The sequence below is a fragment of the Callionymus lyra genome, chromosome 5 (assembly GCF_982586985.1).
Source record: "Callionymus lyra chromosome 5, fCalLyr1.hap1.1, whole genome shotgun sequence".
NCBI classification, from domain to species: domain Eukaryota; kingdom Metazoa; phylum Chordata; class Actinopteri; order Syngnathiformes; family Callionymidae; genus Callionymus; species Callionymus lyra.
Window position 1 is genome coordinate 22,887,641 of NC_141822.1, and position 14,754 is coordinate 22,902,394.

Consider the following 14,754-nt stretch of genomic DNA (forward strand, 5'->3'; position numbering starts at 1 on the left):
TGTAGTTTTACCACCATAGCGCAGTACTCTTTTGGTATTGTCTAGTGACACTATTATACTTTTAGATTATTACATTTAAATGTATAGTGATTCTCTTAAAATCACAAGACATAGAACATTTTTGAATTTCATTTTTTCATTAAACTATATTTGAAAATGAAATTCAACTTTCAAATATAGAAATGATTGAATCAATTTTTTTTAAATAATCCAATGCTAAAAGAAAAAACAAAAAGGTTTGGATAAAAATAAATGTATAAGGTTTAAACATATGAAATAAAAGTGAAACATTTATGTTTTAAATTTACAGGTAATGATTCTGACATAGAAAATGTTGAACTGTGTGAATTAAGGCTTGCAGATGCTTCCATGTCTTGTTCGAGTCTCTGACAGATGACTCACCTCCTCCCATCATGTTCAATGCAGTGTAATTATCGTTCAAAAGTCAAACAAACAAACTGGTCTTGGCGAGAGTTAAAACAAATGACCCCGCGAGTCCTCTCGTCCTCAGCGACACGACCATGATGAATATTTCACACTTGAGAGGCACAGCAGCAGTTACGCTGTATCTATTTTACATTCGACTGTCGCTTCCTGTTTCCTCTGAGATGATGAGCTTTTAGAAAACTTTCATAAATAAACTACATTTCCTGACCTGAGCCGACCTGCCTGCGAGTCAAGTGTGCTGAGCCGCACATTAACCACGTGAAGCTTCAGAAGCAAAGAGGCTCCTTCTTCTCACAGCGAGCTTCTCTTGTCGTTCTTTGAGCGGAAAACCTTCTTGTTCTTTCAAATGGAAAATACAAGTCATCAGGATTCACGTGTAACACACTGAGACTATCGAGTGAGGCTCTCTCGCCGAAATACAGAAGGGCTGAGCCTCTGGTAAACATATGGTGAGAAAACTTGAAAATATAAATGCCAAGGAGAACATAAAAGAACAATAAAGTGTTGCCTGATAATTAAAAGTGAAAAATAAATATAAACAAATCGTGTAAATAAGATATAAAGGCACTTATGAAAAAAAGACTACATAAAAAGGGGGTAATACAATAATACATATATTGTATCAGATAAATGACATCAATTAATACACATTTTATCTATATTGGAAAACATCTATGAGGAAATAAGGCTCTTTTTTGTGTTTAAAATCAATTTTATGGTACAATAAATGCTCAAAAAAGGTAAGAAAAAGGGGGTAAATTAATTAATAAATAAATGAAAAATAGTAGGAATAAAGTAAAGAATTAAATTGTTAACTATAATAAAGATTTCCAGGTTTTCAGTTTCATATATAATGGTTCTGGTCCTAGTGGATCTACATTAAGCTCTGAAGTTGTGAAATTGAAATTAAAGCAGCCAGTTTTATAAATATATATATGTTTTTACCTGTTTTTTATATTTATTTTTTCTTATTTTATATAATGATTTATTTAAAAGCCAACTCTGAATTTTACTCTAAAATGTTATAATTTAATCAGGACAGACTTCCTTCTGTAGGCGGTGAAATTCTGCTCAGTATCTGCATCATTGGTATTCTCACTACAGATCCTGCCGTTATCTTCTCCAGACTACGATGTTTTGTTGACCCGCGGGCTGTCACTGAGAGGGTCAGCAGTCGAGTGTGAAACCGTCCGGACAAGGGTCAGCCGGAAAGATTGGGCGGGTCAGAGGTTTCATGAATAAGAGGAGATGATTCTGCCTGTAGGGTAATGTCTAAGGGACCTGTGGTCAGCGACTAAACTCGACACTTAAGTGTTTCTAGGTGGGGTTCTATCTGGAAGACGGTTCATTTTGGAGCAGATTCAAAAACGTACACGTTGTAGCAACCTTCAAAAGTGCAAACAGGAGCAGCAAACGTTATTTATTTAATAAGATTAAATCATCTCGCTCTCATTCACTCCCTCGTCTTTGAGATTCTCACAGAGAACACGGTCTTTGTTGTTAGCTGAGCCCTGCAGTGTTTTTGTCTGTTGTCAGCAGACAAGACTTCAGGCATTTTGCAAATTCATGGGGAAAGAATATTGTGGAGTAGGAAGTTACAGCAGCGTTCCTGCTGGAGTGTGACTGTTCAGAGAGCACAGGATTCCTACAATTTAAATAAATATCAGTTTCTATGCTGTAGAGAATGGAACATACATGGTCCATTCTCAGACAAGTTGACATGATTTATTTATAAGACACTCATGTTAGGAGACAGAAGCATAAATTAAATATGGGTGAAAGTATTTCAATATTATATAAAAGCTATTAAATGAGCTCTCTAAATTGTAATGCAATATATACAGTATGTTTAAAAGGATTCAAGCTTTTTATTAAAGTGTTGTGAATGACTAAATAGATGTTACTATGAATATAGATGTATTTGTAAATTTGAAAAATAATCTTCCACAATTAGCTAAGATCTTTGAATTATGTCATATAAAGATATGTTTTAAAGGGTATTTGAAGCTCAATTTTCAAACAATATTTCCACCCAGTTCAATTGGATGTGATGAAACGACAAAGATTATATTGTACTGACAGGCAGCTACACATTGTCAACTAAATAGTATTTTACATTAGATGTTCTCTTTATATTTACATATTAAAAGTTTCAAACCTCATCCAAGAAAATTGTATTTTAATGTCTCTAATACTCAGATAAGCAACTTGCAAAAAAATGTCTCTTATCGTCCGAAACACAAACCAGAACCTGGTTATTTCCACACTCACTCTGTCCTCCAGCTACAACCGCGTCGTCATGACAACAGCGAGGCTAATCTCCAGTGGACGAGAGGAGAGAAAGTGCAAGTGCTCTCGCCGGGTCGAAAAGCCAGACCGAGCAGGAACGTACGATAAAGACGTGCAGTGTGCTGCCACTTTATTATTAGAGACTTTGTACGATTATTAACTGCTGTTCATTTGGGACTTCATGACCTCAATCGTGACCTTGGGAACACAGAAAAGAACTGACCTTCAACCATGTCTAAGTTCTTTTTTCAAACATGTTTCAAGCTGATGACGAACCCTGTAAATGCAAGTTTTTTATTATAACTTTCACAGAAAGGTTCATGAGAATGGATTTGAATTTATACTTTGAGTTCAGCTCTTCTTATCCTGCTGCCTGTCACTCTCACTTTTTATCTCACTATTATGTTCTTGGTTCCACACCCAGCCTGCCTCAGAGCCTCTCACTGTCTCACACCCCTAATTCCTTGAACCCTCCAGCAAACACACACACACACACACACACACACACACACACACACTAGCACATATGTTCCGGATGATTAGGCTGGCAGAGGCACGAGGCATGGGATGGAGGGATTGATGGAGGGATTGATGGAGGAAGTGATGGTCGCAGAGTGAGAGAAGATGAATGGAGGAAAATATCATGATTAATGGAGAGTAAAATGTCAAAAGAGGGAATTAATTCTCGCCTCTAGAAGGAAACCATCGGGAGTAAACACCCCCTCCCCTGTTGGGGCTACAGGACGTACCCCTCTATCTTTTTCTTTTTTTTTTCCGCCAGTGCAGATGTGGTGTGTGTTTCACCAGTAGGGGGCGCAGTGAGGGGCTGCAGAGGGCTGGAGCTGCGGAGAGGAGTGGAGGCTGCTGGGACTGAGAGACGGGAAGCAGCCGCCTGGTAGTGACCCGGACTTGAGCAGAAAAGTTGGATCAGAAAAGAAAAGCGGGGTCTTTTTGGAAACAGTTGGGTGTCTGGTGTCATCATCATCTTCACAGATCCTCTGGAACACCGTGGCTGCATGACGTCATAGATCCCTTGACGCCCTACATGACTTGGAAGATGCGGGGATCACGGACTTGGACGGGACCTGGATCCGAAGCCGCCCAGCAGCCGAGCGGGTCCGCCCCTGTGGACCGGGAAGGTGGGTCGCGGCCTCGTTGGAGTCGCGCCTGATGGCTCCGAGGGGAGCAGGTATCTGGGCAGTGACGTGGGTTCCCCTCCAGGAGCAACCACGGTGTGGTTATCGTGCTTTTCACAGGAGGGCGGGAGCGGCAAGCGGGACATGGCGGCCCAGTCGGACGGTAAAGCCGGGGTGGGTTTCGCCCAGTTCTACGATGTAGACGCGGAGGAGCCGCTGGACTCCGCCGCGATCCACATCTGCCAGTGCTGCCGCTCCTCCGCCTGCTACTGGGGCTGCCGCTCCGCCTGCCTGGGCTCCCTGCTCGGGGGCGGACAACCCATCGGCGGGGTCGGGATCCGGGAGACCCACTGTCCGCCCCGGGAGCAGCTGTGGCTGGACTGCCTCTGGATCATCCTCGCCCTCCTGGTCTTCTTCTGGGACGTGGGTACGGACCTGTGCCTGGCTCTGGAGTACTACCAGAGGAAGGACTACCTCTGGTTCGGCCTGACTCTCTTCTTCGTGCTGGTGCCCTCGGTCCTGGTCCAGATCCTGAGTTTCCGCTGGTTCGTGCAGGACTACACCGGAGGGGGGCTCGGGGAGGTGGAGGGGCTCAGTAAACGGGGTGCCGTGGCGCTGGGGTGTCTGTACCCCGGCAGGGACCGCCTCCAGCTGGCCACCATCTGGCTGTGGCAGGCCACCATCCACATCCTGCAGCTGGGACAAGTGTGGAGGTAAGATGAGGGGGGTGGGGGGGTGGGGGGGGGCAACACCTGACACCCAACTACTGACACACAAACACACACACACACACAACTCTGTCTGACACTCGCTGTAATGCCAGCTGCAATCGTGTGTCTTATGGATCAAGCCTGGAGAAACAAACGCTCGCCTCGCGCTGACAGGAAGAGAGGATGAAGAAGAAGAAGACTCTCTCTGAAGCTCTCCTGTCACATGGCTTGAGAGAGATGAGGGCTGGCAGCGAGATCTCGTGGAACGAGGATCACATCACTTGTTCCATTAAACCGAAAAGTTTTGCAGAACGACTGAGGAACATTAGGAGTTTTGTGTGTGTGGACAGGGATTTTAAGGACCTCACGCACACAGATATGATACATACTTTTTTTTAAATTTTATTTTAAGAAAAGTTTGTCATCATCAGTTCTTACCAGGTTATTACGCATTAGTTGTGGAGCAACAGCCTGTAAAGACTGGTTTCAGCACCTTGGACAGAGACTCACCGATGACTCACGTCCGAAAAAAACCCATAAGTAGAAGTATTTGGCTCAGACATTATTGGAAAACATTCAAATTATTTACAATTATAAAAGTTGAGTCAACAGCTATAAGGTCTAGAGCCAGAAAAAAACGCAACAAATATAAAATAAAAGTAAATTGTCACTGCATTAATCCTTGGGTTAGTCTCTGTGTCGAAATTACTCACAAGGGATACCTCAAAAACATTTGTTTTCAGGCCTTTGGGCCACCTTGACCCTGAGATACCACAAGGGTTAAGTATAATCTCAATGGACTCATGATGTTTGAGGATGAAATGGTTATATTTCTTTTACACCATTGGGGTCATCCGACGTCAGTTTTCAGATTTAAATTTCATTACATTTCCTATAATGTAAGACATGATTGTTAAAAGTTTTAATGTGCACACAAATAATAATAATACAAATAAAAGTAATAAAAATACAATAAATATCAGCTTTAACTTTGTGTTCTCAAAGATGGTGAGTAAATCATTATCATTCCACGTGATGTGATAAAAAACATCTGCTCCAGTCTTGCATGCACGAGCAGGAAACATATCAAAATACTTCTGCCTGTATCACATACGGGAAGATGTGACCATATGTTGCCTTAAAACACGTTTTTAATTCACTTTATGTATTATAAATACGTACTGCAAATCTGTGTGTATGCGTGCAGTTGTGCGTGTGTGTGTGCACTTGTTAGGCACTGGTTGTCTTCATCCTCTACACAAGGATGAGTCACATTTTCTCCCTTCTCTCTTCTCTTCTCTTCCGAGATTTCTTAATGGTGACCATTTGCCTCAAGGCCCAGATCTCTGTGTGTGTGTGAGTGTGTGTGTGTTTACACTACACTATACTGTATTGTAGGGCTGAAACACACACAAATACTTCATGTGTTTCCTCCCGTCCTGTCCGAGTTACCGACCCGTCCCAGTCTTCAGGATGGACTTCACCTTGATGAGAGGTGGAGTTGCTCGTGGAAGTGCTCCGTGCTGATAAAGACAGATGGGGTTGATAAGGAGGAGCTGTGGAAAGGAGGAGAAAGTGTTTGCCTGTGCACAATACCAGTAAAAAGGGGGAGGGGAGGGAAGGGAGAAGGAAAGAGAGTGAGTGGGGGTGGGGTGTAGGGAATATTTGGCACGTATGTTTTCAGATCATTGCAGGGTGCGAGGGGTCGACGGTGTCAATAATCAGTCCGGAATCCATTGAAAAGCAGGAATCATCCCGTCGTTTCTTGACGTCCTAAAAAGTCGTGCATCGTCCGTTCTACTCCTAAATGCTACAAATGGATGCGAGCGCACGTGCTGGCATTCTCCGTGCATTATTTATGAGATTTCATAGATGAATAAGTGCACGTGACGGCGTTTACAGTAGTGGAACAGAGGGAAGTCTGTTCCTCCAGAGGCACACACGAGCGCCGTGTCTGTGGCACACGGATGCATTATTAATGACTGCAGTCCACCCACACCTACATTAGTCCAACACACCTGTGAGCCATGCTGATGACGGAGGAGGGATCTCTTAATTAATTGTCGGACCATTTCAGTTGTGCAAGGATGGTCGCCGGAGGAAGAAGAAGCAATCATACTGTTAATTGGCACCATATATAATTATGGGCTGATATTTATTGATAATACATGTCGAATGCACTTATGTTTGCCATTCGTTGCTCTGATCACGAGTCACGTGTTGATGAAGCTTCATGAAGAGGTGTCTTAATTTTAGAGGTCAGCAGGTGGCGCCCTCAGAGGTTTCAATAAAATAGCCGTCCTAAGCAATAGATTATAGAGCACAGATTGACACTTCTCAGCAAATCTCATGTTTTAAATTGAAATACATATATTAATTCCAGCACAAATGAAAAAAATGGGGAAAAAGTAATTAATCCCAGAAAATAAAAAGTAAACTCAGCTATTACTATCCAACTGTGGTTAGTATATATTAAATACCAAAATAAGTTCTGAGTAGAGCTTCCTAAATCAACACCCAATTTATTTGGGTATTGATTTGATTGTTTCAGGCTTTGTGACCCTGGTCTGGAAAAGTGCTCTACAAATATAAATTACTTGCTTGCTTACTAAATATATTTTACTTAGTCGAGTCGTTATTGGTTCATCTATTAAATATGCTAATACACAAAAGCCTCAAACCAAAAGATAATATAGTTTATATTAACGGCCTTGAGAGAAAACTTGTTAGAAGCAAAAATACAATGATGTTGAGTTTACACAAGTTTTCACACATTTGAGTGAGTCTAACAGCTCTTGAGAAAAGTGTTGTTACTCCCTGCCGCTGGAAAGAATAGACAGAGAGTGTGACCAGTTATTTTGGTTGTGTCATTCAATCCTTGACAGAGTAGTCATTTATTTCCTTGCCTGTGTGTGGAAAGCTCAAGTTAGGTGCATTTTTACATAGGTTGAGGGTGAATGGATTTAGACGATGAGCATAAGTCACATGTTGGTGATCATACAGAGAAATTTGAGAAAGAATGTTGGAGAGGTGGAGAGAAAAGTAACATTTCTAACCCTATTTAAAAAGTGAAATATATTTTGTGAGAAAACATACACTAAAAATAATTTAAATAATATTAAACTAAAGACAGTGGTATTAACATTCATTATGCAAAAAAGTTATTTATTGAACTTTCCATTATTGTTCCCTTTTTTATAGCTGCAATACGTAAGTTGTTGTATTTTGTTATGGCTCCCCCGAGTGTATGAGAAGAGTAACTGCAATATGGTTTTACCTTGTTGCCTTTATTTCCAGATCCTGTATGTGAATTTGTGTACAGAACGAGACAAAGGCTCTTGTTTAGTCCGTTTTTGTTTAATCTTCCAGTAACTTCAAAAACCCTCTTAGTTATTCATATAAAAACACACTCTCTGACCCACTGCTTTATTGGGTCAGGGACTGGGTTTTGATATCAGGTACAAATGCAGACATGTTACAATTTATAGCTTCAACAAGAAGTCTTGGCCTCAATGAATGTAAATTGTATTATTTGAGCATTTTCTAATTTTCCAATGTGCTAGAAACAGTCTTTGAACATTGTGTTCTCTGTGGCTTGACACCAACATATATTAGAGGTGATCTGTAGAAATGCTTTTTAACCTTCTTCATTTTACCTGACTATATGCATTTGAATGTCTTGAGGGGCCATGTTAAATTAGGGTGGGGAACATATATTGCCTGTGAGGCCTTGAGTTTGACACATATGCGTTAGATTATTAATCTAACTGATGTTTTGGTCTAACGAAATCAAAAGCTCTGATACATTTTTATAACATACTCACACTTTGATATCAACATTTTCTTCAAGTTCAAATTAATCTATTCTTAATGCAACTTGTTCAATGTAAAACACATGGATCTATTTCTAGTTTAGACTCCCTCCAGAGACGGATGAAGTCTTGAGCCTTGTGAGATCATGTGGTAGGGAAGGAGCATAAATTGGTGATTGATCCCATAACACCTTAAGTAAATAAGTGAGCTTTATTTGTAAAGCGCCTTTCACAGAGCAGGGTCAGAAAGCACTTAAACAACAAAACAATACACCGTTAAAAATCCATACAAATCTAAATACTTTAAAAGGTCAAGACAACACAGTGACAAACACAGCATCCCAAATATAATTAAGGAAGCCTGCACAAATAAAAAGGTCTTTAGATGCTTCTTAAAAGATTCAGTAGATCCATCAAACACAGAGAGAGAGGAAGATCGTTCCAAAGCTTAGGAGCAACAGCCTGGAAGGATTTCTCTCCTCTGGTCCTGAAGAAGGTTCAGCCGATTCTGATCCACAGACCTAAAAGCCAGAACTGGGTTGGATCAGATCACTGATGTAAGGTGGAGTCTGACCATATATACCTATAAAAATAAGTTCCTGCAAGAAAATGCTTTTTTAAGTCAGTTTTAATGATCGGAGATTTGCGAGTCCTCCTACTAGACTAGACCTCCTACAGAATTCTCGCTCATTTTGAGCTATTGTATTAACTTCAGGCAAGACAGTTACTTCTTGTTTATTCACTGTTACAATAGTCTAAAATGTTGTTTAGAAAGATCAGTAACTAGCTGTCAGGTTTTGGAATCTGACTTAAAGTTTTTATCTTTACAGGGATCAGAATTGGTTTAAAGTCACAATGATTTTACTTGTACAAGGAGTTTAATACAAAACCTGCTCAAACAATGTCAAATTTCACTCAAGTCACATCTTTATACTCCATTTAATATTATTGATTATCCGAAAGACAAGAACAAAGTTCATGACAGGAAAAACACAGACAATAATGAATTAAATTTGGTCTTAAATAAAGCATACAAAGGTTAGTGTTTTCCCGGATAACTAATCTTAACACTCAACATAACTCAGTATTTTTCCATAACTAGCAGGCACAGCTAGCTCAGTTATGTGCTTTATCATTTATCTCCTTCTAGTCATAAATGTTGGTATTGTTACTCATCTGTGACCTCTGACCTTTGGCAGGTACATCCGGACACTTTATCTGGGCATCATGTCTCGGCGGCAGAAGGAGCACCAGCGCCGCTGGTACTGGGCCATGATGTTCGAGTACGCCGACGTCAACATGCTGCGTCTGCTGGAGACCTTCCTGGAGTCGGCGCCGCAGCTGGTGCTCCAGCTCTGCATCATGATCCAGGAGAACCGAGCCGAGACGCTTCAGTGTACGATCCCTCCAGCTTCACAGCAATTACAAGATGTTTTCATGTAGCGCCATTGAACACACACGACAGCAGCTGCACAAACAGTAATTAGCAATCAGTTCTTATTGTGCGGCGGGATTTTGGGGGAGTTGATGAATCAACTGCAGGCGAGGACATTTTAGCCACCAGTTTCCTCAGCCAGGAAGTACATCTTAGGATTGCTGCCCAATCTTTATTTATCATTTCAACTGGACATTTGAGTCAACCGCCACTCATAAAGCCGATGATAACAAGGTCAGAACTTGTTGATGTTTGATCATTAAATGTATCCTGATCAATTGATTCTCAACCAATTCACGTCATGTTGTGCACATTTGCCTTTAATTTGAAATGTCACACAAAGTCAGAACTGTTTATTGAGTTGTTCGATGTTGACATGACCTTAACCCTAATTCACATGTAGTTTGATTGAGCCAAACTTCTCATATCGTCATACACAACTAAGTTGTAGGCCGATAACCACCACCATGATGGACCAAAATAAACTAAATATTGGATACATTCAATATAAATGTGTGAATTCCACTGCAATTACTTCCATATTTTTTAATGAAATTATGTATTTTATAACTTTATTTTGTCGCCTTTGACCTCTATACGAATCATCCATTTGGAACTTTTTATGGCTTTATAGTTGTTTTTAAATACCATCCCTCTTGTCTCCACAGGCATCTCCTCGCTGGCCTCCCTCCTGTCCCTCGCCTGGGTCCTGGCCTCCTACCACAAACTTCTCCGGGACTCCCGCGACGACCAGCGCAGCATGAGCTACAGAGGCGCTCTGCTGCATCTCTTCTGGCGCCTCTTCACCATCTCCTCCCGGGTCCTCTCCCTGGCGCTCTTCGCCTCGCTCTTCCACATCTACTTCGGCATCTTCGTGGTGGTCCACTGGTGCGCCATGGCCTTCTGGGTGGTCCACGGCGGCACCGACTTCTGCATGTCCAAGTGGGAGGAGGTTCTCTTCAACATGGTGGTGGGGATCGTCTACATCTTCTGCTGGTTCAATGTGAAGGAAGGACAGACACGGCACAGGATGGTGGCGTACTACACGGTGGTGCTGGCTGAAAACACCATCCTTACTGGGCTGTGGTGAGTAAACGCCTCCTTTAAAATACCTGACATAACACCTGACATTTAAAACCCTACCATGGAATTTACTGCTGGTAAATAGTTGTTATAAAGAGACGTGATCCGCTTCCTTATTTCTAACTGTCATCTAATGCAGGACTTTATTCATTGAGAGTTGTGGAAGGTGTGCACTTAAACCTAAAAGATACTATTTTTGTCAGGAGAAAAAAAATCACTGAATTCCTAAAAGAGGCAATTTTAGCTTGAAGGCTGTAGTAGACAGATTAAGGAAAGCAGCAAATGATTGCAAGTCAGAAATGTGTGCGAGAACAAAGAGCTGCAGCGTTACGAACTGAAACACTGAGCGATAACGGCAGATTGAGGCCAAGAAAAGGAGCATTAATGTTGCAAAAACAATAACAAATAACTCAAGTTATGTCTGAAGTCTGGCAGTTCCTTTTTGGGAGGCACATTTGTTATAACACCAGAATATGTTCTGTGATCAAACTATCTTCTTTCTAAACACTAAACACTTGTCAAGGCGACCCATGGGCCTGAAAACAAATGTGTTCGAGGTATCCCTTGTGTTGTCTCTGGTCAAGGTGAATGAGCTCCATTGATTCCAGAAATACATTTACATTCATTTTCATGCCTCCGGGTCACCTTGACCCTGAGGGTTAAAAAGATTATGCCTAAAATGGGTAAATACTTTTAGGCTGAAAAACTAATCAGTTGTGGGCGTGTAAATGTTTTTTTTTTCATTAACATGCTGAAGCTTATTCAAGATATTTCTCTAGGTAACAAATATTAATTTTACCCTTTTTTTTTTTTAACTATGCATGGATAGTCCAAGGTCACTTTCTTTTTCTTAAGAGAAGACATTCATTCACACAATTATGTGGGACACACATTACCCTGAAAAAATACATGCACCTTATCTAGAAATCCATATTAATATTACGTTAGGTGTCATCTTAATTGATCTGATAAATTCATCTAGACCTTCATAACAGACAACATTATGTCTTCCAGCGTAAAATCTCAATTTTACATTATAAATTATAGGTTTTTTATTTAATTGGAATTTAACAGAATTTAAAAAAGCGTTCCAAGGTCACTTAAATTCTTCTTTTTCCTAAAAGAAGACATTCATTCACACAATTATGTGGGACACACATTACCCTAAAAAAATACATGCAACTTATCTAGAAATCCATATTAATATTATGTTAGGTGTCCTTTTTAATTGATCTGATAAATTCATCCAGACCTCCATAACGGACAACATTATGTCTTCCTGTCGTAAAATCTCTATTTTAAATTATAAATTATAGTTTTTTTAATTTAATTTGAAATTAACAGAATTTAAAAAAAGTGTTCTAAGGTCACTTAAATTCTTTTTAAAATTTAAATTATTTTTCTCTTAAATTCATTCACACAATTATGTGGGACACACATTACCCTAAAAAAAATACATGCACCTTATGTAGAAATCCATATTAATATTATGTTAGATGTCCTTTTTAATTGCTCTGATAAATTCATCTTGACCTCCATAACGGACAACATTATGTCTTCCTGTCGTAAAATCTCTATTTTACATTATAAATTATAGGTTTTTTATTTAATTAACATTAACAGAATTTAAGAAAGCGTTCCAAGGTCACTTAAATTCATTCACACAATTAAGTGGGACACACATTACCCTAAAAAAAAATACATGCACCTTATGTAGAAATCCATATTAATATTACGTTAGATGTCCTTTTTAATTGATCCGATAAATTAATCTTGACCGCCATAACGGACAATCTTTATTTTAAATTATAAATTATAGGTTTTTTATTTAATTGGAATTTACAAGAATTTAAAAAAGCGTAAAACAGTGGTAAATCTAACACATTTTAAGTTGTAATATAAGTAACATTTCTCCAAAGGACAACGTCAAAAAAGGAATAAAATAAAATGGAAGTCCATTAACCAACTTTCTTTTTTTGTTTCAATATTTTTTTTATTGGAAAACGACAAATTAGATCATAATATATACATCACAAAACTTTCTTGGACTTTTTCCCTTTTTTTTTTTTACATACATAGAAGACAAAAACCGAAATAAACCCAACTTTCAAGTGCATCTTTAATAATAGTGTTTCTGGGCGTGATGTTCTGACCCTCCCTCCGCCCTCAGGTACACCTACAGGGACCCGGAGCTGACGGACTCCTACGCGGTCCCGGCGCTGTTCGGCGTCTACCTCACCTTCGCGGGCGGAGTCCTGGTCATGCTGCTCTACTACGGGTTCCTCCACCCGGCCACCGCCCACGTGCAGCCCAGCCCCGCCTCCATCTGCTGCGCGCAGCTGCTCTGGGGTCTGCCCCTCCCGCCCTCGGCCCCGCCCACCGCCCCGCCCACCCCGGCCCACCTGACCAAGTCCATGACGGACGAGGACGTGGCGGAGTCGTGTCTCCCGGTGTTCCAGGTGAGAGCCGCCCCGACCACTTCAAAACCCGAGGGTCCTCTGATCAAGATCGACATGCCAAGGAAGCGCTACCCGGCCTGGGACGCGCACTACGTGGACCGGCGCCTGCGCAGGACTATAAACATCCTGCAGTACATCTCTCCCGCCGCTGTGGGGATCCGGTACCGGGACGGGCCTCTGCTGTACGAGCTCCTGCAGTACGAGTCCTCGCTCTGACACGCTTGAAGCACATCCACACACAAGCACTGCGTCACTCCTACACTCCTCACAATAGACACATTCCTGACTCACTCCAGTGGTGCGTTCATGGTCTCTTCAGAACACCCTCTCCAGGTGACCTTTGACACTTGTGTTGTGCTTTTTGGTGTTGATGTAAACACAACTTTTTTTCTTTTTTTTTTACTAGAAGAAAATAAAAACAACACATTCAAACAATAACAGGAGATAAAATGTGGAAGTATATCAGTCTCATCAGAATAGTAGATGGATACAATTATTAAATGTAATTTTTCAAATGTTACTTCTATTTTTTTCGGTACTCTTAGTCAAATTTAAAATCTACGGGTTTAAAAATATTCAATTGAGTTCAAAAACTATATTCAATTATTCCTTAAAACAGGTTCAACATTTAAATATACAATTTGTTTAATTCAATTATTCAAATAAAAAAAATGTAACGTTTTAAAAATAAATTATATGCAGATTTCAATTAAAATAAATAAAGTTTCAACATTTAAATCCAACCGTTCAATAGTTTAATGGAACTGATATACTTCAATACTAAATTATTTGTACAAATGCCCAAAAAAGGGTCTAGTATATGTTTGTACAAATTAAAAAAAAACTGTAATTTGGCCTGAATAAAAAAAAAAAAAGGTGAAACCTTTGCACAAAAAAAAAAAAAGATTTATGTTGTGTTGTTTACCAAACTACTTCCTAAAAAAATAATTTTATGCACAAATAATAGTGGGATTCCAAATGGGTTTACTTTTTATTTAGGATCATAACATCAGCAGATAAACACAATAACGTCCAATAATCACAATTGTTTATGTCAGTTACTGGTTCAACAAACTTCCAGCTTTTTAAAAAAAAATACATGGCATGCCATTCATTCACTCCATCACACCTTCACCTGCTGTTGTACGAAGAAAGAAAAGCAACAAAGAGTTTCTAAATATCTTGTCGACAGTCAATTCAGGAGGTTTTTGTCTATTCTTACAAACAAGTTGATTGATTTAATTCTTCATGCGAGATGTTCTTAGTGCAGACAAATGAATCTCTACAAGCCGTGGTTGCTGAGGTCAGTAGTGACGCTGATGATGGTCCAGTAGAATCATGGTAACTCATATTAGCCGAAATTACTCACAAAAGGTCAACAAC

At 40.1% G+C, this 14,754-nt stretch overlaps 1 protein-coding gene across 1 annotated transcript; it reads left to right on the forward strand.

Moving 5' to 3' along the window:
- The first annotated feature begins 3,399 nt into the window (after positions 1-3,399).
- LOC148079794 (XK-related protein 6-like) lies at positions 3,400-14,248 on the forward strand. Its single transcript, XM_087791469.1, has 4 exons — positions 3,400-4,585; positions 9,594-9,790; positions 10,498-10,915; positions 13,083-14,248. Exons 1-4 carry the CDS (start codon positions 4,017-4,019, stop codon positions 13,585-13,587), a joined length of 1,689 nt encoding a protein of 562 aa, XP_087647595.1. The 5' UTR covers positions 3,400-4,016; the 3' UTR covers positions 13,588-14,248.
- The last annotated feature ends 506 nt before the right edge of the window (positions 14,249-14,754 follow it).